General features: G+C 42.4%; 1 protein-coding gene across 1 annotated transcript in view; it reads right to left on the bottom strand.

The window, feature by feature from the left end:
* LOC120040083 (adhesion G protein-coupled receptor B3-like) overlaps positions 1 to 14,860 on the bottom strand; it is a gene marked incomplete at its 5' end in the record, with an annotated part of 140,518 nt that overhangs the window by 36,425 nt on the left and 89,233 nt on the right. The window contains 2 exons of the mRNA XM_038985346.1: positions 3,807 to 3,850; positions 5,190 to 5,292. Of these exons, the coding sequence (XP_038841274.1) occupies positions 3,807 to 3,850; positions 5,190 to 5,292 (147 nt within the window). The remainder of the gene's footprint in view (positions 1 to 3,806; positions 3,851 to 5,189; positions 5,293 to 14,860) is intronic.

Raw genomic sequence — 14,860 nt, 5'->3', positions numbered from 1 at the left:
GAACACACAGGATAGAAGGATAGAGCACACAGGATAGAAGGATAGAACACAGGATAGAAGGATAGAACACACGGGATAGAAGGATAGAACACACATGATAGAAGGATAGAACACACAGGATAGAAGGATAGAACACCCAGGATAGAAGGATAGAACACACAGGATAGAAGGATAGAACACACAGGATAGAAGGATAGAACACAGGATAGAAGGATAGAGCACACAGGATAGAAGGATAGAACACACGGGATAGAAGGATAGAACACACAGGATAGAAGGATAGAACACCCAGGATAGAAGGATAGAACACACAGGATAGACGGATAGAACACACAGGATAGAAGGATAGAACACACAGGATAGAAGGATAGGACACACAGGATAGAAGGATAGAACACACAGGATAGAAGGATAGAACATACATGATAGAAGGATAGAACACACAGGATAGAAGGATAGAACACAGGATAGAAGGATAGAAAACACAGGATAGAATGATAGAACACACAGGATAGAAGGGTAGAACACAGAATAGAAGGATAGAACACACAGGATAGAAGGATAGAACACACAGAATAGAAGGATAGAACACACAGGATAGAAGGATAGGACACACAGGATAGAAGGGTAGAAGGATAGAACACCCAGGATAGAAGGATAGAACACACAGGATAGAAGGATAGAGAACAGAGGATAGAAGGATAGAACACCCAGGATAGAAGGATAGAACACACATGATAGAAGGATAGAACACACAGGATAGAATGATAGAACACACAGGATAGAAGGATAGAACACACAGGATAGAATGATAGAACACACAGGATAGAAGGATAGAACACTCAGGATAGAAGGATAGAACACACAGGATAGAATGATAGAACACACAGGATAGAATGATAGAACACACAGGATAGAAGGATAGAACACACAGGATAGAAGGATAGAACACACAGGATAGAAGGATAGAACACACAGGATAGAAGGATAGAACACACAGGATAGAAGGATAGAACACAAAGGATAGAAGGATAGGACACACAGGATAGAAGGATAGGACACACAGAATAGAAGGATAGAACACACAGGATAGAAGGATAGAACACACAGGATAGAAGGATAGAACACAGGATAGAAGGGTGGAACACACATGATAGAAGGATAGAACACACAGGATAGAAGGATAGAACACACAGGATAGAAGGATAGAACACACAGGATAGAAGGATAGAACACACAGGATAGAATGATAGAACACACAGGATAGAAGGATAGAACACACAGGATAGAAGGATAGAACACACAGGATAGAAGGATAGAACACACAGGATAGAAGGATAGAACACACAGGATAGAAGGATAGAACACAGGATAGAAGGATAGAACACAGGATAGAAGGATAGAACACACAGGATAGAAGGATAGAACACACAGGATAGAAGGATAGAACACAGGATAGAAGGATAGAACACACATCATTGAAGGAAATAATGAGGCATGAAGAACAATGTTTCTGAAAGCTGGGAGGGAGTCCTGTCTCAATCTACGAATAATAACAATGTTTAAAATGTTTTAGAAACAGATGAAGGGAACTGTGTATGGGATATATAGTTGACGTTATCTGTTGACATTCTTGAATTTAAACATTGTACAGATGTAGGATCTTAATTTGGTCAGTCTTTTGTTACTGAGAATTTTCCTATACAGCAAGAAATGCAACTTGTAGTGTATTTGAGTTTAAGAAGGCTTCTAAAGTTTGTAATTTCAGACTTGCTTTCCCTTCACGAAAATAGTATCAACCCTTACAAAAATGTCTGTGAATTATAATCCACATAATAATGAACATTTCCTGTTGCTGCAGCATTATTTTTCTTGCTGTTGCAAACTGGTTCAAATTAAGGTCCTACATCTGTATGCTATCTAGTCCTTTCAGATGAGGATTAAGAAACCAGAATAATAAAGCAGGTTAAATAAAATAGAGATAAGATTTGAGTCTAATGTATATAATGATGGTATATTTTCTGACACACAATGTGTAAGGAACAAAGAACACAAGGAACAAATAATGATGGCATTGAAACCAGCTTCTATCAAATCTCTGAGTTCCTTGATATTCCAACGGCACAAAGGATCTTTCATTCGATGTACCCTTATCAGTGTGCTATTACAGCTGTAATACAACGGCTGTAATACAACGGCTGTAATACAACGGCTGTAATACAACGGCTGTAATACAACGGCTGTAATACAACGGCTGAAATACAACGGCTGTAATACAACGGCTGTAATACAACGGCTGTAATACAACGGCTGTAATACAACGGCTGAAATACAACGGCTGTAATACAACGGCTGTAATACAACGGCTGTAATACAACGGCTGAAATACAACGCAGAGGACAAAAGATGCATTCAAAACCTACATTGAATTTCCTCTGGCCTTCGCCGCAAATTGTCTCATACAATTGCAGAATAATACATGCCTGTAGCTTAATGAAATACAGGTACCGTGTATGGGAAATAATAGGGGATCGGTGATGTACTGTCCCTATTCCCCTCATGTTATTATACGTCGTCAAGAGAAAAGTCAGACTGCGTCCCTATTTCCTATGAAGTGCACAGGTTTTGGTCAAAAGTGGTGTGCGATAAAGGCAAAAGTCAGACTGCGTCACTATTTATGGTAAGGTGCTCAGGCTTTAGTCAAACGTAGTGCACGATAAAGGCAAATGTCAGACTGCGTCACTATTTACTATAAAGTTCCCAGGCTTTAGTCAAACGTAGTGCACGATAAAGGCAAAAGTCAGACTGCGTCACTATTTACTATAAAGTTCCCAGGCTTTAGTCAAACGTAGTGCACGATAAAGGCAAAAGTCGGACTGCGTCACTATTTACTATAAAGTTCCCAGGCTTTAGTCAAACGTAGTGCACGATAAAGGTAAAAGTCGGACTGCGTCACTATTTACTATAAAGTTCCCAGGCTTTAGTCAAACGTAGTGCACGATAAAGGCAAAAGTCGGACTGCGTCACTATTTACTATAAAGTTCCCAGGCTTTAGTCAAACGTAGTGCACGATAAAGTTCCCAGGCTTTAGTCAAACGTAGTGCACGATAAAGTTCCCAGGCTTTAGTCAAACGTAGTGCACGATAAAGTTCCCAGGCTTTAGTCAAACGTAGTGCACGATAAAGTTCCCAGGCTTTAGTCAAACGTAGTGCACGATAAAGTTCCCAGGCTTTAGTCAAACGTAGTGCACGATAAAGTTCCCAGGCTTTAGTCAAACGTAGTGCACGATAAAGTTCCCAGGCTTTAGTCAAACGTAGTGCACGATAAAGTTCCCAGGCTTTAGTCAAACGTAGTGCACGATAAAGTTCCCAGGCTTTAGTCAAACGTAGTGCACGATAAAGGCAACGAGATGTCATTTGGGATGCAGGCCAGACTTAACTCCCAGATGTTATTTAGAAGATTTATTCGTTTCATCTGATTTTAATCTTCATAGGCTATTTTTTTCTGCTGAAGTAATTGTCCCCAAATCCCCTTACAGAGGACGACGGGCCCGGGCGCTAATAAATACAGAGTATAGGATAGTCTGAAGACATTTTGAGTAGGATTGCGTACAGTACACTTTGCCAAGAGTAAGCACCCTTGAACCTCTTAGAAGATGGACAAAACAGTGTTTCATCATCAGAGCATTTAGAAATATAGTTTATATCAACAGAAATCAAAAGCGTAATTCCATCATAACAGATACATCAGCATGGATTAGAGAAGAGCAAGGAGAAAACAGCAAAAAGGAAAGCGTGTTCACTTACATGACGCTGTTATCCCACAGTGCACAGTAAGGACTCAGGGTTCCCTGCATTACCAAGAAGAAGAGAGCACACTGAAAACCTTCACTCATTGTTAGATAACCACAACAAAATGACCAAAGCCTCACAGATAGTACTTCCTACTCGTAATTATCCAAGAATAACTCACTAAACAAATTGTTCTTTTAACTAACGGCTATGGCGAGACCTCTTTAGATTGCAGTTCAGGGTTAAAATGTAAAATGCCAATGAGAATTGGTGGCAGTTTCACTTTGAATCACTTTAGCCTCAATAAGCGTTGAAGTACCCAACAATGGCTACAGCCACACGTTTAGAGTGCATTAGCCAACAAACAATGGTAGAGTAATTGATTCGATAATTAATTTGCAGGCGCCAAGTGCAGCAGGTGTGTCGAGACAGAGAGAGAGAGACAGAGAGACAGAGAGACAGAGAGACAGAGAGACAGAGAGAGAGAGAGAGAGAGAGAGAGAGAGAGAGAGAGAGGGACAGAGAGAGAGAGAGAGAGAGAGAGAGGGACAGAGAGAGGGACAGAGAGAGGGACAGAGAGGGACAGAGAGAGGGACAGAGAGAGGGACAGAGAGAGGGACAGAGAGAGGGACAGAGAGAGGGAGAGAGAGGGACAGAGAGAGGGAGAGCGCGAGAGAGAGACAGAGAGACAGAGAGAGAGAGAGAGAGAGGGACAGAGAGAGAGAGAGAGGGACAGAGAGAGAGAGAGAGGGACAGAGAGAGAGAGAGGGACAGAGAGAGAGAGAGAGGGACAGAGAGAGAGAGAGAGAGAGAGAGAGAGAGAGAGAGACATGGCACTGTCCAGATAATTACAAGGACAAGCTCTCTTTACAACCCTGGCCTTTTGGTTCATCTCTGAGATAAAGACGATCGTTCAGAGGTGTCGTCCAAGGTGATGCAAAGCAGCATGTCATTGTCAGAGCCCATATATTTCAACTTGTATTTATCAAGCGTCTCAGAGTAGCACTGCTGGTCTGGGGTCAGTGTTACCTTTTAGAATAAAATGAATTAGGTTAATATGGACAGGGAGGACCTGATCCTAGGTCAGCACTCGTACTCTGAGATGCTTTGTGAATATAGGTCCAAATATACAGTATCTTCTCTGTACAATTGACTTTTGTAACCGTGTTTTAGTGTGGACTCAGGTACATGGATTGCCGTCATGTAACTGGGTCCAATGTATCGGTTACACGATTAGCTGATTGGATAGCTATTAAACATCTGCCTTCTCTGTATTGCTTGTATGCCTTTTCAAGAAGTGAGGGAGTCTTGGGCAGGTACTTACATTGTGAGGAGGTCATTCTTGCACTGGATGAATGTAAATAGAAAATGAAAGATGAATAAAATCAAGGTCCTTACGTTGGCCAGGTGAGCCAGCTCGATCTCCAGGTGTGACTCTGTTATCCTGGGCTCTGGTCTCACTGTGACGGCGATGACTTTGGAGCTCACTGCCGTGTGGTTCCTGGGTGGAAAACAGAGTGATGTACACCGTGAGATGGACACTGATTGGTGTACACTGATTGGGTTGACTATCTCCACTGCAAAGCAAGACAAATCCCCAAACCAGCTTAAAATGACACGCCTCCTCTCCTTTTGTCTAGCGTTAGCTTATTTACTTCCTGAAAATAGATATGGGGGCGATTCTATTGCTGAATAAAAATGGATGACTTTCTCTCTAGAGTGGTAATATGTTTTGAAACATAATAGTACATTGTAGTACATGAAAGGGTGACTTGGTAGAAAGCGGTCTTGATGCACTTCTAAGCCTGCCTCTCTTCTCACCTCACCTGAACTGCCCCAGAAAAGGAGAATGAAAGAGAACTCGTCAAAAGGAAGTTAATTGGAGCCTTTCTACTTTTTCAGGTTCAGATCTACACGATGTTCTCTTTGCACTTTATTTGTCTTTATCTTCAAGGGAACGTGTGTCATGAGTTGGAGAACAGAGAATGTCACATTTCCATTTACTCTTTCATCTCTCTCTCTTTCATTTACCTCCTGGGGAAACAAAACAGTAGGTTGTGATACCACCAAACTGATACTACACTGACTGACTGGTTCAAATCACACCATACTCCCTATAATATAGTGCACTACTTTTGACTAGGGCCCATAGGACTCTGGTCAAATGTAGTGCTAAATATAGGGAATAGAGTGCCATTTTGGTTGCTGACTGACAGTGTCTGACCTACAGTTCTCTAAGGAGGGTCGGAGAAGGTTCTAGAGCTCTCAGCTGGGCCCAAAGATGTTCCATAGAACGTCTGGAACTCTCTAGAGAGAAAGACTGGGTTCGATGTTTGATCCTGGGCAAGAACACCACAATCTGGGTCAGTCTGTCTGCTGTTTCCATAAACAGGCCACATTACTAAGTTAAATATGGATTTAGGACTGGTTCACAAAGAAAACTAGTGCAGATACAACATCAATGGATGGCTTTTATAAGAGTAGAATATCAGTGACCATTGGAAATCTATCTGCACTGGTAATGCTATAATTTCATCAGTAGATGATATATTTTTCCCTATATTTCCTTCAGGACCGTCATACAGTGGGCTAATGTAGAGTTGTAGTGCAGCACTCTCAAGGAGGCTAAGAATAGCAACATCATTTCTTTGAAAGGGTCGAGTGCTGTGTTGTTTGGGTTAGTTGAGACCGGGAACAAACAAATGATCTACGATTAAGGTTTTAAGATTTCCGAAGGAAACGGGACCACGTGCGTGGACCACTGCTATGAAGAGAGACTGACTGATGGCTACATTTCACCTCAGGTAGCTAACATTGTTGAATGTGTTATTCTGTCTTATCTGCTATTGGTTTTCCTCTCAGTGTATGAGGACCTGAAGCAAACGCTGTCTACTCTGTCAAAAGCAAGCTTTGTGCAACGGGAAAATAAATCTGATTGTGGGTTGTTGTAGGTAACATCTCTAGCCAGCTAGTTAACATGTAGCCAGTAGCTAACTATCTAGCTATCTAGCACTGTACACTAGCGCTAACTAATTATGTGAGAGAAACAATAATAGCTACCCACATTGACAAAGTGAAAACATGTATTTAGAAAATGTTTGCTAATTAACAGAAAATGAAATATATAAATATCTCATTTGCGTAAGCATTCACACCTCTGAGTCAATACATGTCAGAATCACCTTTGTAGCGACTGGGTGGATTGATACACCATCCAAAGTGTAATTAATAACTTTACCATGCTCAAAGGGATATTCAATGTCTGCTTAAAAAAATTATAAACATCTAACAATTAGGTGCCATTCTTTGCAAGGCATTGGAAAATATAATTGGTCTTTTCTGGAATCTGTGTTGGATGTGTGTTTGAAATCGACTGCTCGACTAAGGGATCTTATAGATAATTGTATGTGTGGGGTACAGAGGTGAGGTAGTCATTCAAACATCATGTTAAACACTATTATTTCATACAGAGTGACTCCATGCAACTTATTATGTGACTTCTTGAGCACAGTTTAACAGATTAGGCTTGTCATAAAAAAGTGGTTGAATTCTTATTAAATCAAATCATTTCAGCTTCTCATTTTTAATTACTTTGTTAAAATTTCTAAAAACATAATTCCACTTTGACATTATGACACAACATCTCAATTTGAATCCATTTTAAATTCAGGCTGTAATACAACAAAATGTGGAAAAAGTAAAGGGGTGTGAATATTTTCTGAACGTGCTGTATATCTTTACACCGCCAAAAGCTGATGGGTGGCTTGCCCATAATAGAGAATAATGGTTCTAGCTAACTAACGTTAGCTACGTAGAGGACTTGGCTACATTCCTAGGCTCATTCGTATCAGCATAAGAAAGAAGATTGATAAAGTCATTGCTACAATTGTAATTATTTAACACTGATGGTTGTAATGATATGCAGTTTAATGTATCTTACTTCTTATAGCTTTTGCTCAGGCATCATTTTTACTTTCGCTCTATGCAAGAGATTCAAATGATAGGTGTGTGTCCCAAATGGCACCCTATTCCCTACATAGTGTACTTTAGATCAGAGCCCTACATAGGGAATAGGGTGTCATTTGATACGCAGCCTTGCCCTAACTGGATGAGAGCCTTGACAATGCGTAATGACAGTAATGTCTAAACTGATAAACAGAATAACTAACAATATTGGAAACCAGCTTGAAAGCATAAACCAACCATGAAATATTGCTTAGTCGTCCATTGTCCCTTCTAATTAGTAGTATGAGAACATAATATGATTTAACCAGGATGGAGTGAGTTCAGAAGGAGATATTATGATGATCATTTTACCCAATGTTGTGTTGCTTCCCAAATGGAACCCTATTCCTTATTTAGTGCACTACTTTTGACCAGGGCTTTGGTCAAAATAAGTACATTATATAGAGAATAGGGTGCGATTTGGGACACAAATGTTGTGTCATCCTCCTCAGCAGAAAGCAGAGATTAATTGTTGTTGAGTCTGGGAGCAAAGCTTGTCGTTTTAATTCATGAAAAGTTACAGGGACACTTGACTTGATCAGCTTTGATGGATTCTTTGATAATTGGCTTGTCATTTATGGATTACACTACTGAAAGATTGTATTCTACTACAATATTCTAAAAGAAAGCAATGCCATTTTTCCTTTTGAAGTATTGATGGTGTTCTGGTAGAATGATGCATCATGGTAGTAGTATCACACCACATCATTTTTGATCTACTGTATATAATGTACCTTGAGAAGGGGTTTTGTATCCTCGTAGGTACAGTAGTATGTATAGTTTAGTACGTAAAATGAGCTTTTGCAAGTACGTATAGTGCAATGTAGAGGCCATTTCCTGGAAAAGCAAAGTGGAAGGAGTCTTTTATGAACGCTCCCTGGATAGCCTACACTACCTGTGAAATACTATTGGGGGATTTACACTCAGGCAGTGTAGCAGACACTTCGTCAGAGAATAAAGTTTAAATCATATTTTACATCTCACCGCTGTCTCGCCTGGACCATGTCCCAAATGACTACTTATTTCCTTGTATAGGGAAGGAATAGGGCGTCATTTGGGAAACATCCCCATGCTGAGAGAGAGAGACAGAGAGAGAGAGACAGAGAGAGAGAGACAGAGAGAGAGAGACAGAGAGAGAGAGAGAGAGAGAGAGAGAGAGTTCCGGAGTTCCAAATTAAGCAGCAACAGCTGAAAAGATGAGCTCCTACAAATATTGAATTTTACATGGTTTTTAGAGTAAAGTACATCAAAAAAAGCAAAAGAAAACTGCAAGACTGAATAGGAGACCAAACAAGCAGCAAACAAAGAAGAAAGGCTTTTGAAAAAAGTAAAAAAAAATCATAAAATTATACCGTTTTCATAGCTAGCTAAGTTGTTTACCTGTTGCTAGGCAGTTGCTAGGGACTCTCCTGAAAGAAGCTAGCTAGCTAACAAGGAGAGAGAGAGAGAGAGAGAGAGGTCATGATCAGATGATCAGATGAGCTCCTGCATTTTTCAGCATTTTCTTTAAAAAAGATAGATTTAGAGTTAGTTAAACTTGGATTTTTTGTGGAACTGAGAGAGATACAGCTTCAACTGTATTCAACTGTAACTGACTTGATACAGCTTCAACTAGCACTGACGTGTCAAGTGAGAGGTGTCAAAGACCATTAGCCCAACAATGGCAGGAGAGTCGAATAGTCTACCCCAACCAAATGGAGAGGCCTTAGAAGCTCCCTCCTGCTGTTCAGAGGTAATTAAAATACAGTACCCTGTGAGTGTAAAGAATGATAAGGCAAGAAAAGAGCACAAAATGAAGCTCCTTATGGAAAATCAAGAGACACTTTTTGCTGACTATTACAAAAATGGGAACATCAGCAACCTTATCTTCCACACAAACCATCCCCTGGCATGGCACAGTGCTATATTAGCACACTACCCCTCTGTTAAGAGAGGGGGGGTTAACGAGGGGTGGAAACTCAGGATACTTGACAACGAGGACTCTGAGTCAGCTAACATAAATCTATATAAGTCTGGAACAGTATTGGTACAGGGCAACCCCAAACAGTTTCAGCTGGACTTTCACCTAATCAAAGAATTAGCCCAGCAGGAGAAGCTCTCCCTTGATAAAGATACCCCCACCCCAAGCGGGTCAGACCAGACCTCTTCATCATATAACCCCACAGACGAGCAACCCTCAGCAGACAGTCAACCTCCCAGTACAGAGCACTTCTCCCTCATTGAAATGAAGGATAAATTCACCCAGCTGGAGGTAAGGCAGGTGGAGCTGGAACAGCAGGTGATTACACTCCAGTCAGCACAGACCCAGACAACAGTCCAGCACAACAACCCCTTAACCAGACCAGGAGAGCTGGAGGTGGAGAGAGACATATCTGCACTCTGGACAGTGGTGAGACAACTTCAACAGGAGAAAGAGCAGAAGCAGGAGCAGAACAAAGCACTAGAGGAGAGGATCAGACTGCTGGAGGAGAGGGAGAGGGGGATGGAGGAGAGGATCAGACTGCTGGAGGAGAGGTTGAGGGGGATGGCATGTGACAGAGAACAACCCACTAGGGAGGTGGCCATCCCCACAGAGACGCCAGCAGAACAGCCCACCTCAGCACCGGACAAAAATCTCGACACCACAGCAGAACAGTCCACACCAGACCCTGACCATAGAGTCAACATCACAGCAAAACAGACAAAAGAAAAACCCCAAGCCCAGCAGCTCTCACCCCCCCTGAGCACCCCCCCTGTCAGCCACCCTGATAGCCCTCCTGACAACCCCCCCACACCCACTGAGAACCACCACAAGACACAGATTGTTCTCCTTATGGACTCAAATGGGAAATATATAGAAGAAAAAAAACTTTTTCCCAAACACAGTGTGTCTAAACTCTGGTGTCCAAACACCCAGTGCGCCCTAGACCTTCTGTCTGAGGACAAACTAGGCTCACCTAGCCACATAATAATACACACAGGCACAAACGACCTGAGAGCACAGCAGGAAAGGGTGGCCACAGCACTGAAGGGAGTGATTGAAAAAGCTTCTTCTACTTTCCCCAATGCACAAGTGGTTATCTCCACCCTGCTACCACGAAAAGACTTCCACCCTGCTACAATACAGCGGGTAAACGCAAGCATTTCCCGTGACTGTGCCTCAAAACCAAATGTTTTCCTGGCCCACCACTCCACCCTGGACTTGAACAGCCTCTATGACCAGGTCCACCTCTATAAGGCAGCAGTGCCCACCTTTGCCCGGACTCTAAAGGACATCGCTCTCAAACGCAGCCCCAACACTTCACACAGGAGCAACAGATCAATAGACACCCCACCCAGACCAGCGAGACACCCTCCAAGACCTGCAGGACCCCCCCGTGGACCTACACATAGAGGACCCACGCCAAGAGGACTTACATCCAGACCACAGCACCCCCAGACACATCCACACCCCCACCCCAACCAATCAACACCCCCCCACATCAACCATGCCCACACCCCGTTTAGGCCCCCTCAGATCAGACCTATGCCACTCCTGCCCACCCCATGCACCCCACCCCCGCAAAGAGGGCATCAACATGGAAGTCACACATACGCCCAGGTAGTGAGCGGGCAAACAGGCCCAACCCCCACTCTTACACTCGCCCAAGCCAACGGCATGTACCAGATGCTCAGCAGGCTCTGCTCACACTTACTGGCCTGAGGCCAAACCACACGGCCAACAACATTGGACACTTTATGGAACAAAAAGCCTTCACTATATCATCCTGGAATATCCAAGGCCTGAGGTCATCTGCCTTTGGCCTAAAGAGCAGGAACCCGGACTTCACCAAAGAAATCGGTAATGCAGACATTGTCATCCTGCAAGAAACATGGTATAGCGGAGACGGACCCACTGGTTGCCCTCTAGGTTACAGAGAGCTGGTAGTCCCATCCACCAAACTACCAGGTGTGAAACAGGGAAGGGACTCAGGGGGAATGCTAATTTGGTATAGAGCAGACCTAACTCACTCCATTAAATTAATCAAAACAGGAACATTTTACATTTGGCTAGAAATTCAAAAGGAAATTATCTTAACAGAGAAAAATGTCCTCCTGTGTGCTACCTATATCCCCCCACTAGAATCCCCATACTTTAATAAAGACAGCTTCTCCATCCTGGAGGGGGAAATCAATCATTTCCAGGCCCAGGGACATGTATTAGGCTGTGGCGACCTAAATGCCAGAACTGGACAAGAACCTGACACCCTCAGCACACAGGGGGACAAACACCTGCCTGCAGGTGACAGCATTCCCTCCCCCATATGCCCCCCTAGGCACAACTATGACAACATAACCAACAAAAACGGGTCACAACTCCTGCAGCTCTGTCGCACGCTGGGTATGTACATAGTCAATGGTAGGCTTCGAGGGGACTCCTATGGTAGGTTCACCTATAGCTCATCTCTTGGCAGTAGCACTGTAGACTACTTTATCACTGACCTCAACCCAGAGTCTCTCAGAGCGTTCACAGTCAGCCCACTGACACCCCTATCAGACCACAGCAAAATCACAGTCTACTTGAACAGAGCAATACTCAATCATGAGGCATCAAAGCCAAAGGAACTGAGTAACATTTAAGAAATGCTATAGATGGAAGGAATGCAGTTTGGAAACCTACCAAAAAACAATTAGGCAACAGCAAATTCAATCCCTTTTAGACAACTTCCTGGGTAAAATGTTCCACTGCAATAGTGAAGGTGTAAACTTGGCAGTAGAAAATCTTAACAGTATATTTGACCTCTCAGCTTCCCTATCAAATCTAAAAATCTCAAATAGAAAACCGAAGAAAATGAACAACAATGACAAATGGTTTGATAAAGAATGCAAAAATCTAAGAAATAAATTGAGAAACCTGTCCAACCAAAAACATAGAGACCCGGAAAACCTGAGTCTACGCCTTCACTATGGTGAATCACTAAAACAATACAGAAATACACTACGGAAAAAGAAGGAACAGCACGTCAGAAATCAGCTCAATGTAATTGAAGACTCCATAGACTCTAACCAATTCTGGGAAAATTGGAAAACACTAAACAAACAACAACACGAAGAATTATCTATCCAAAATGGAGATGTATGGGTAAACCACTTCTCCAATCTTTTTGGCTCTATAACAAAGAATAAAGAGCAAAAACATATACATGATCAAATACAAATCCTAGAATCAACTATTAAAGACTACCAGAACCCACTGGATTCTCCAATTACCTTGAATGAGTTACAGGACAAAATAAAAACCCTCCAACCCAAAAAGGCCTGTGGTGTTGATGGTATCCTTAATGAAATGATCAAATATACAGACAACAAATTCCAATTGGCTATACTAAAACTCTTTAACATCGTCCTTAGCTCTGGCATCTTCCCCAATATTTGGAACCAAGGACTGATCACCCCAATCCACAAAAGTGGAGACAAATTTGACCCCAATAACTACCGTGGAATATGCGTCAACAGTAACCTTGGGAAAATCCTCTGCATTATCATTAACAGCAGACTCGTACATTTCCTCAATGAAAACAATGTACTGAGCAAATGTCAAATTGGCTTTTTACCAAATTACCGTACAACAGACCATGTATTCACCCTACACACCCTAATTGACAACCAAACAAACCAAAACAAAGGCAAAGTCTTCTCATGCTTTGTTGATTTCAAAAAAGCCTTCGACTCAATTTGGCATGAGGGTCTGCTATACAAATTGATGGAAAGTGGTGTTGGGGGTAAAACATACGACATTATAAAATCCATGTACACAAACAACAAGTGTGCGGTTAAAATTGGCAAAAACACACACATTTCTTCACACAGGGTCGTGGGGTGAGACAGGGATGCAGCTTAAGCCCCACCCTCTTCAACATATATATCAACGAATTGGCGCGGGCACTAGAACAGTCTGCAGCACCCGGTCTCACCCTACTAGAATCCGAAGTCAAATGTCTACTGTTTGCTGATGATCTGGTGCTTCTGTCACCAACCAAGGAGGGCCTACAGCAGCACCTAGATCTTCTGCACAGATTCTGTCAGACCTGGGCCCTGACAGTAAATCTCAGTAAGACCAAAATAATGGTGTTCCAAAAAAGGTCCAGTCACCAGGACCACAAATTCCATCTAGACACCGTTGCCCTAGAGCACACAAAAAACTATACATACCTCGGCCTAAACATCAGCACCACAGGTAACTTCCACAAAGCTGTGAACGATCTGAGAGACAAGGCAAGAAGGGCCTTCTATGCCATCAAAAGGAACATAAATTTCAACATACCAATTAGGATCTGGCTAAAAATACTTGAATCAGTCATAGAGCCCATTGCCCTTTATGGTTGTGAGGTCTGGGGTCCGCTCACCAACCAAGATTTCACAAAATGGGACAAACACCAAATTGAGACTCTGCATGCAGAATTCTGCAAAAATATCCTCCGTGTACAACGTAGAACACCAAATAATGCATGCAGAGCAGAATTAGGCCGATACCCACTAATTATCAAAATCCAGAAAAGAGCCGTTAAATTCTACAACCACCTAAAAGGAAGCGATTCCCAAACCTTCCATAACAAAGCCATCACCTACAGAGAGATGAACCTGGAGAAGAGTCCCCTAAGCAAGCTGGTCCTAGGGCTCTGTTCACAAACACAAACACACCCCACAGAGCCCCAGGACAACAGCACAATTAGACCCAACCAAATCATGAGAAAACAAAAAGATAATTACTTGACACATTGGAAAGAATTAACAAAAAAACAGAGCAAACTAGAATGCTATTTGGCCCTAAACAGAGAGTACACAGTGGCAGAATACCTGACCACTGTGACTGACCCAAACTTAAGGAAAGCTTTGACTATGTACAGACTCAGTGAGCATAGCCTTGCTATTGAGAAAGGCCGCCGTAGGCAGACATGGCTCTCAAGAGAAGACAGGCTATGTGCACACTGCCCACAAAATGAGGTGGAAACTGAGCTGCACTTCCTAACCTCCTGCCCAATGTATGACCATATTAGAGAGACATATTTCCCTCAGATTACACAGATCCACAAAGAATTTGAAAA

Source organism: Salvelinus namaycush, unplaced genomic scaffold (assembly GCF_016432855.1).
Source record: "Salvelinus namaycush isolate Seneca unplaced genomic scaffold, SaNama_1.0 Scaffold321, whole genome shotgun sequence".
NCBI classification, from domain to species: domain Eukaryota; kingdom Metazoa; phylum Chordata; class Actinopteri; order Salmoniformes; family Salmonidae; genus Salvelinus; species Salvelinus namaycush.
Note: the sequence above shows the minus strand (reverse complement) of the source record. Positions and strands in the feature narration are given on the sequence as shown.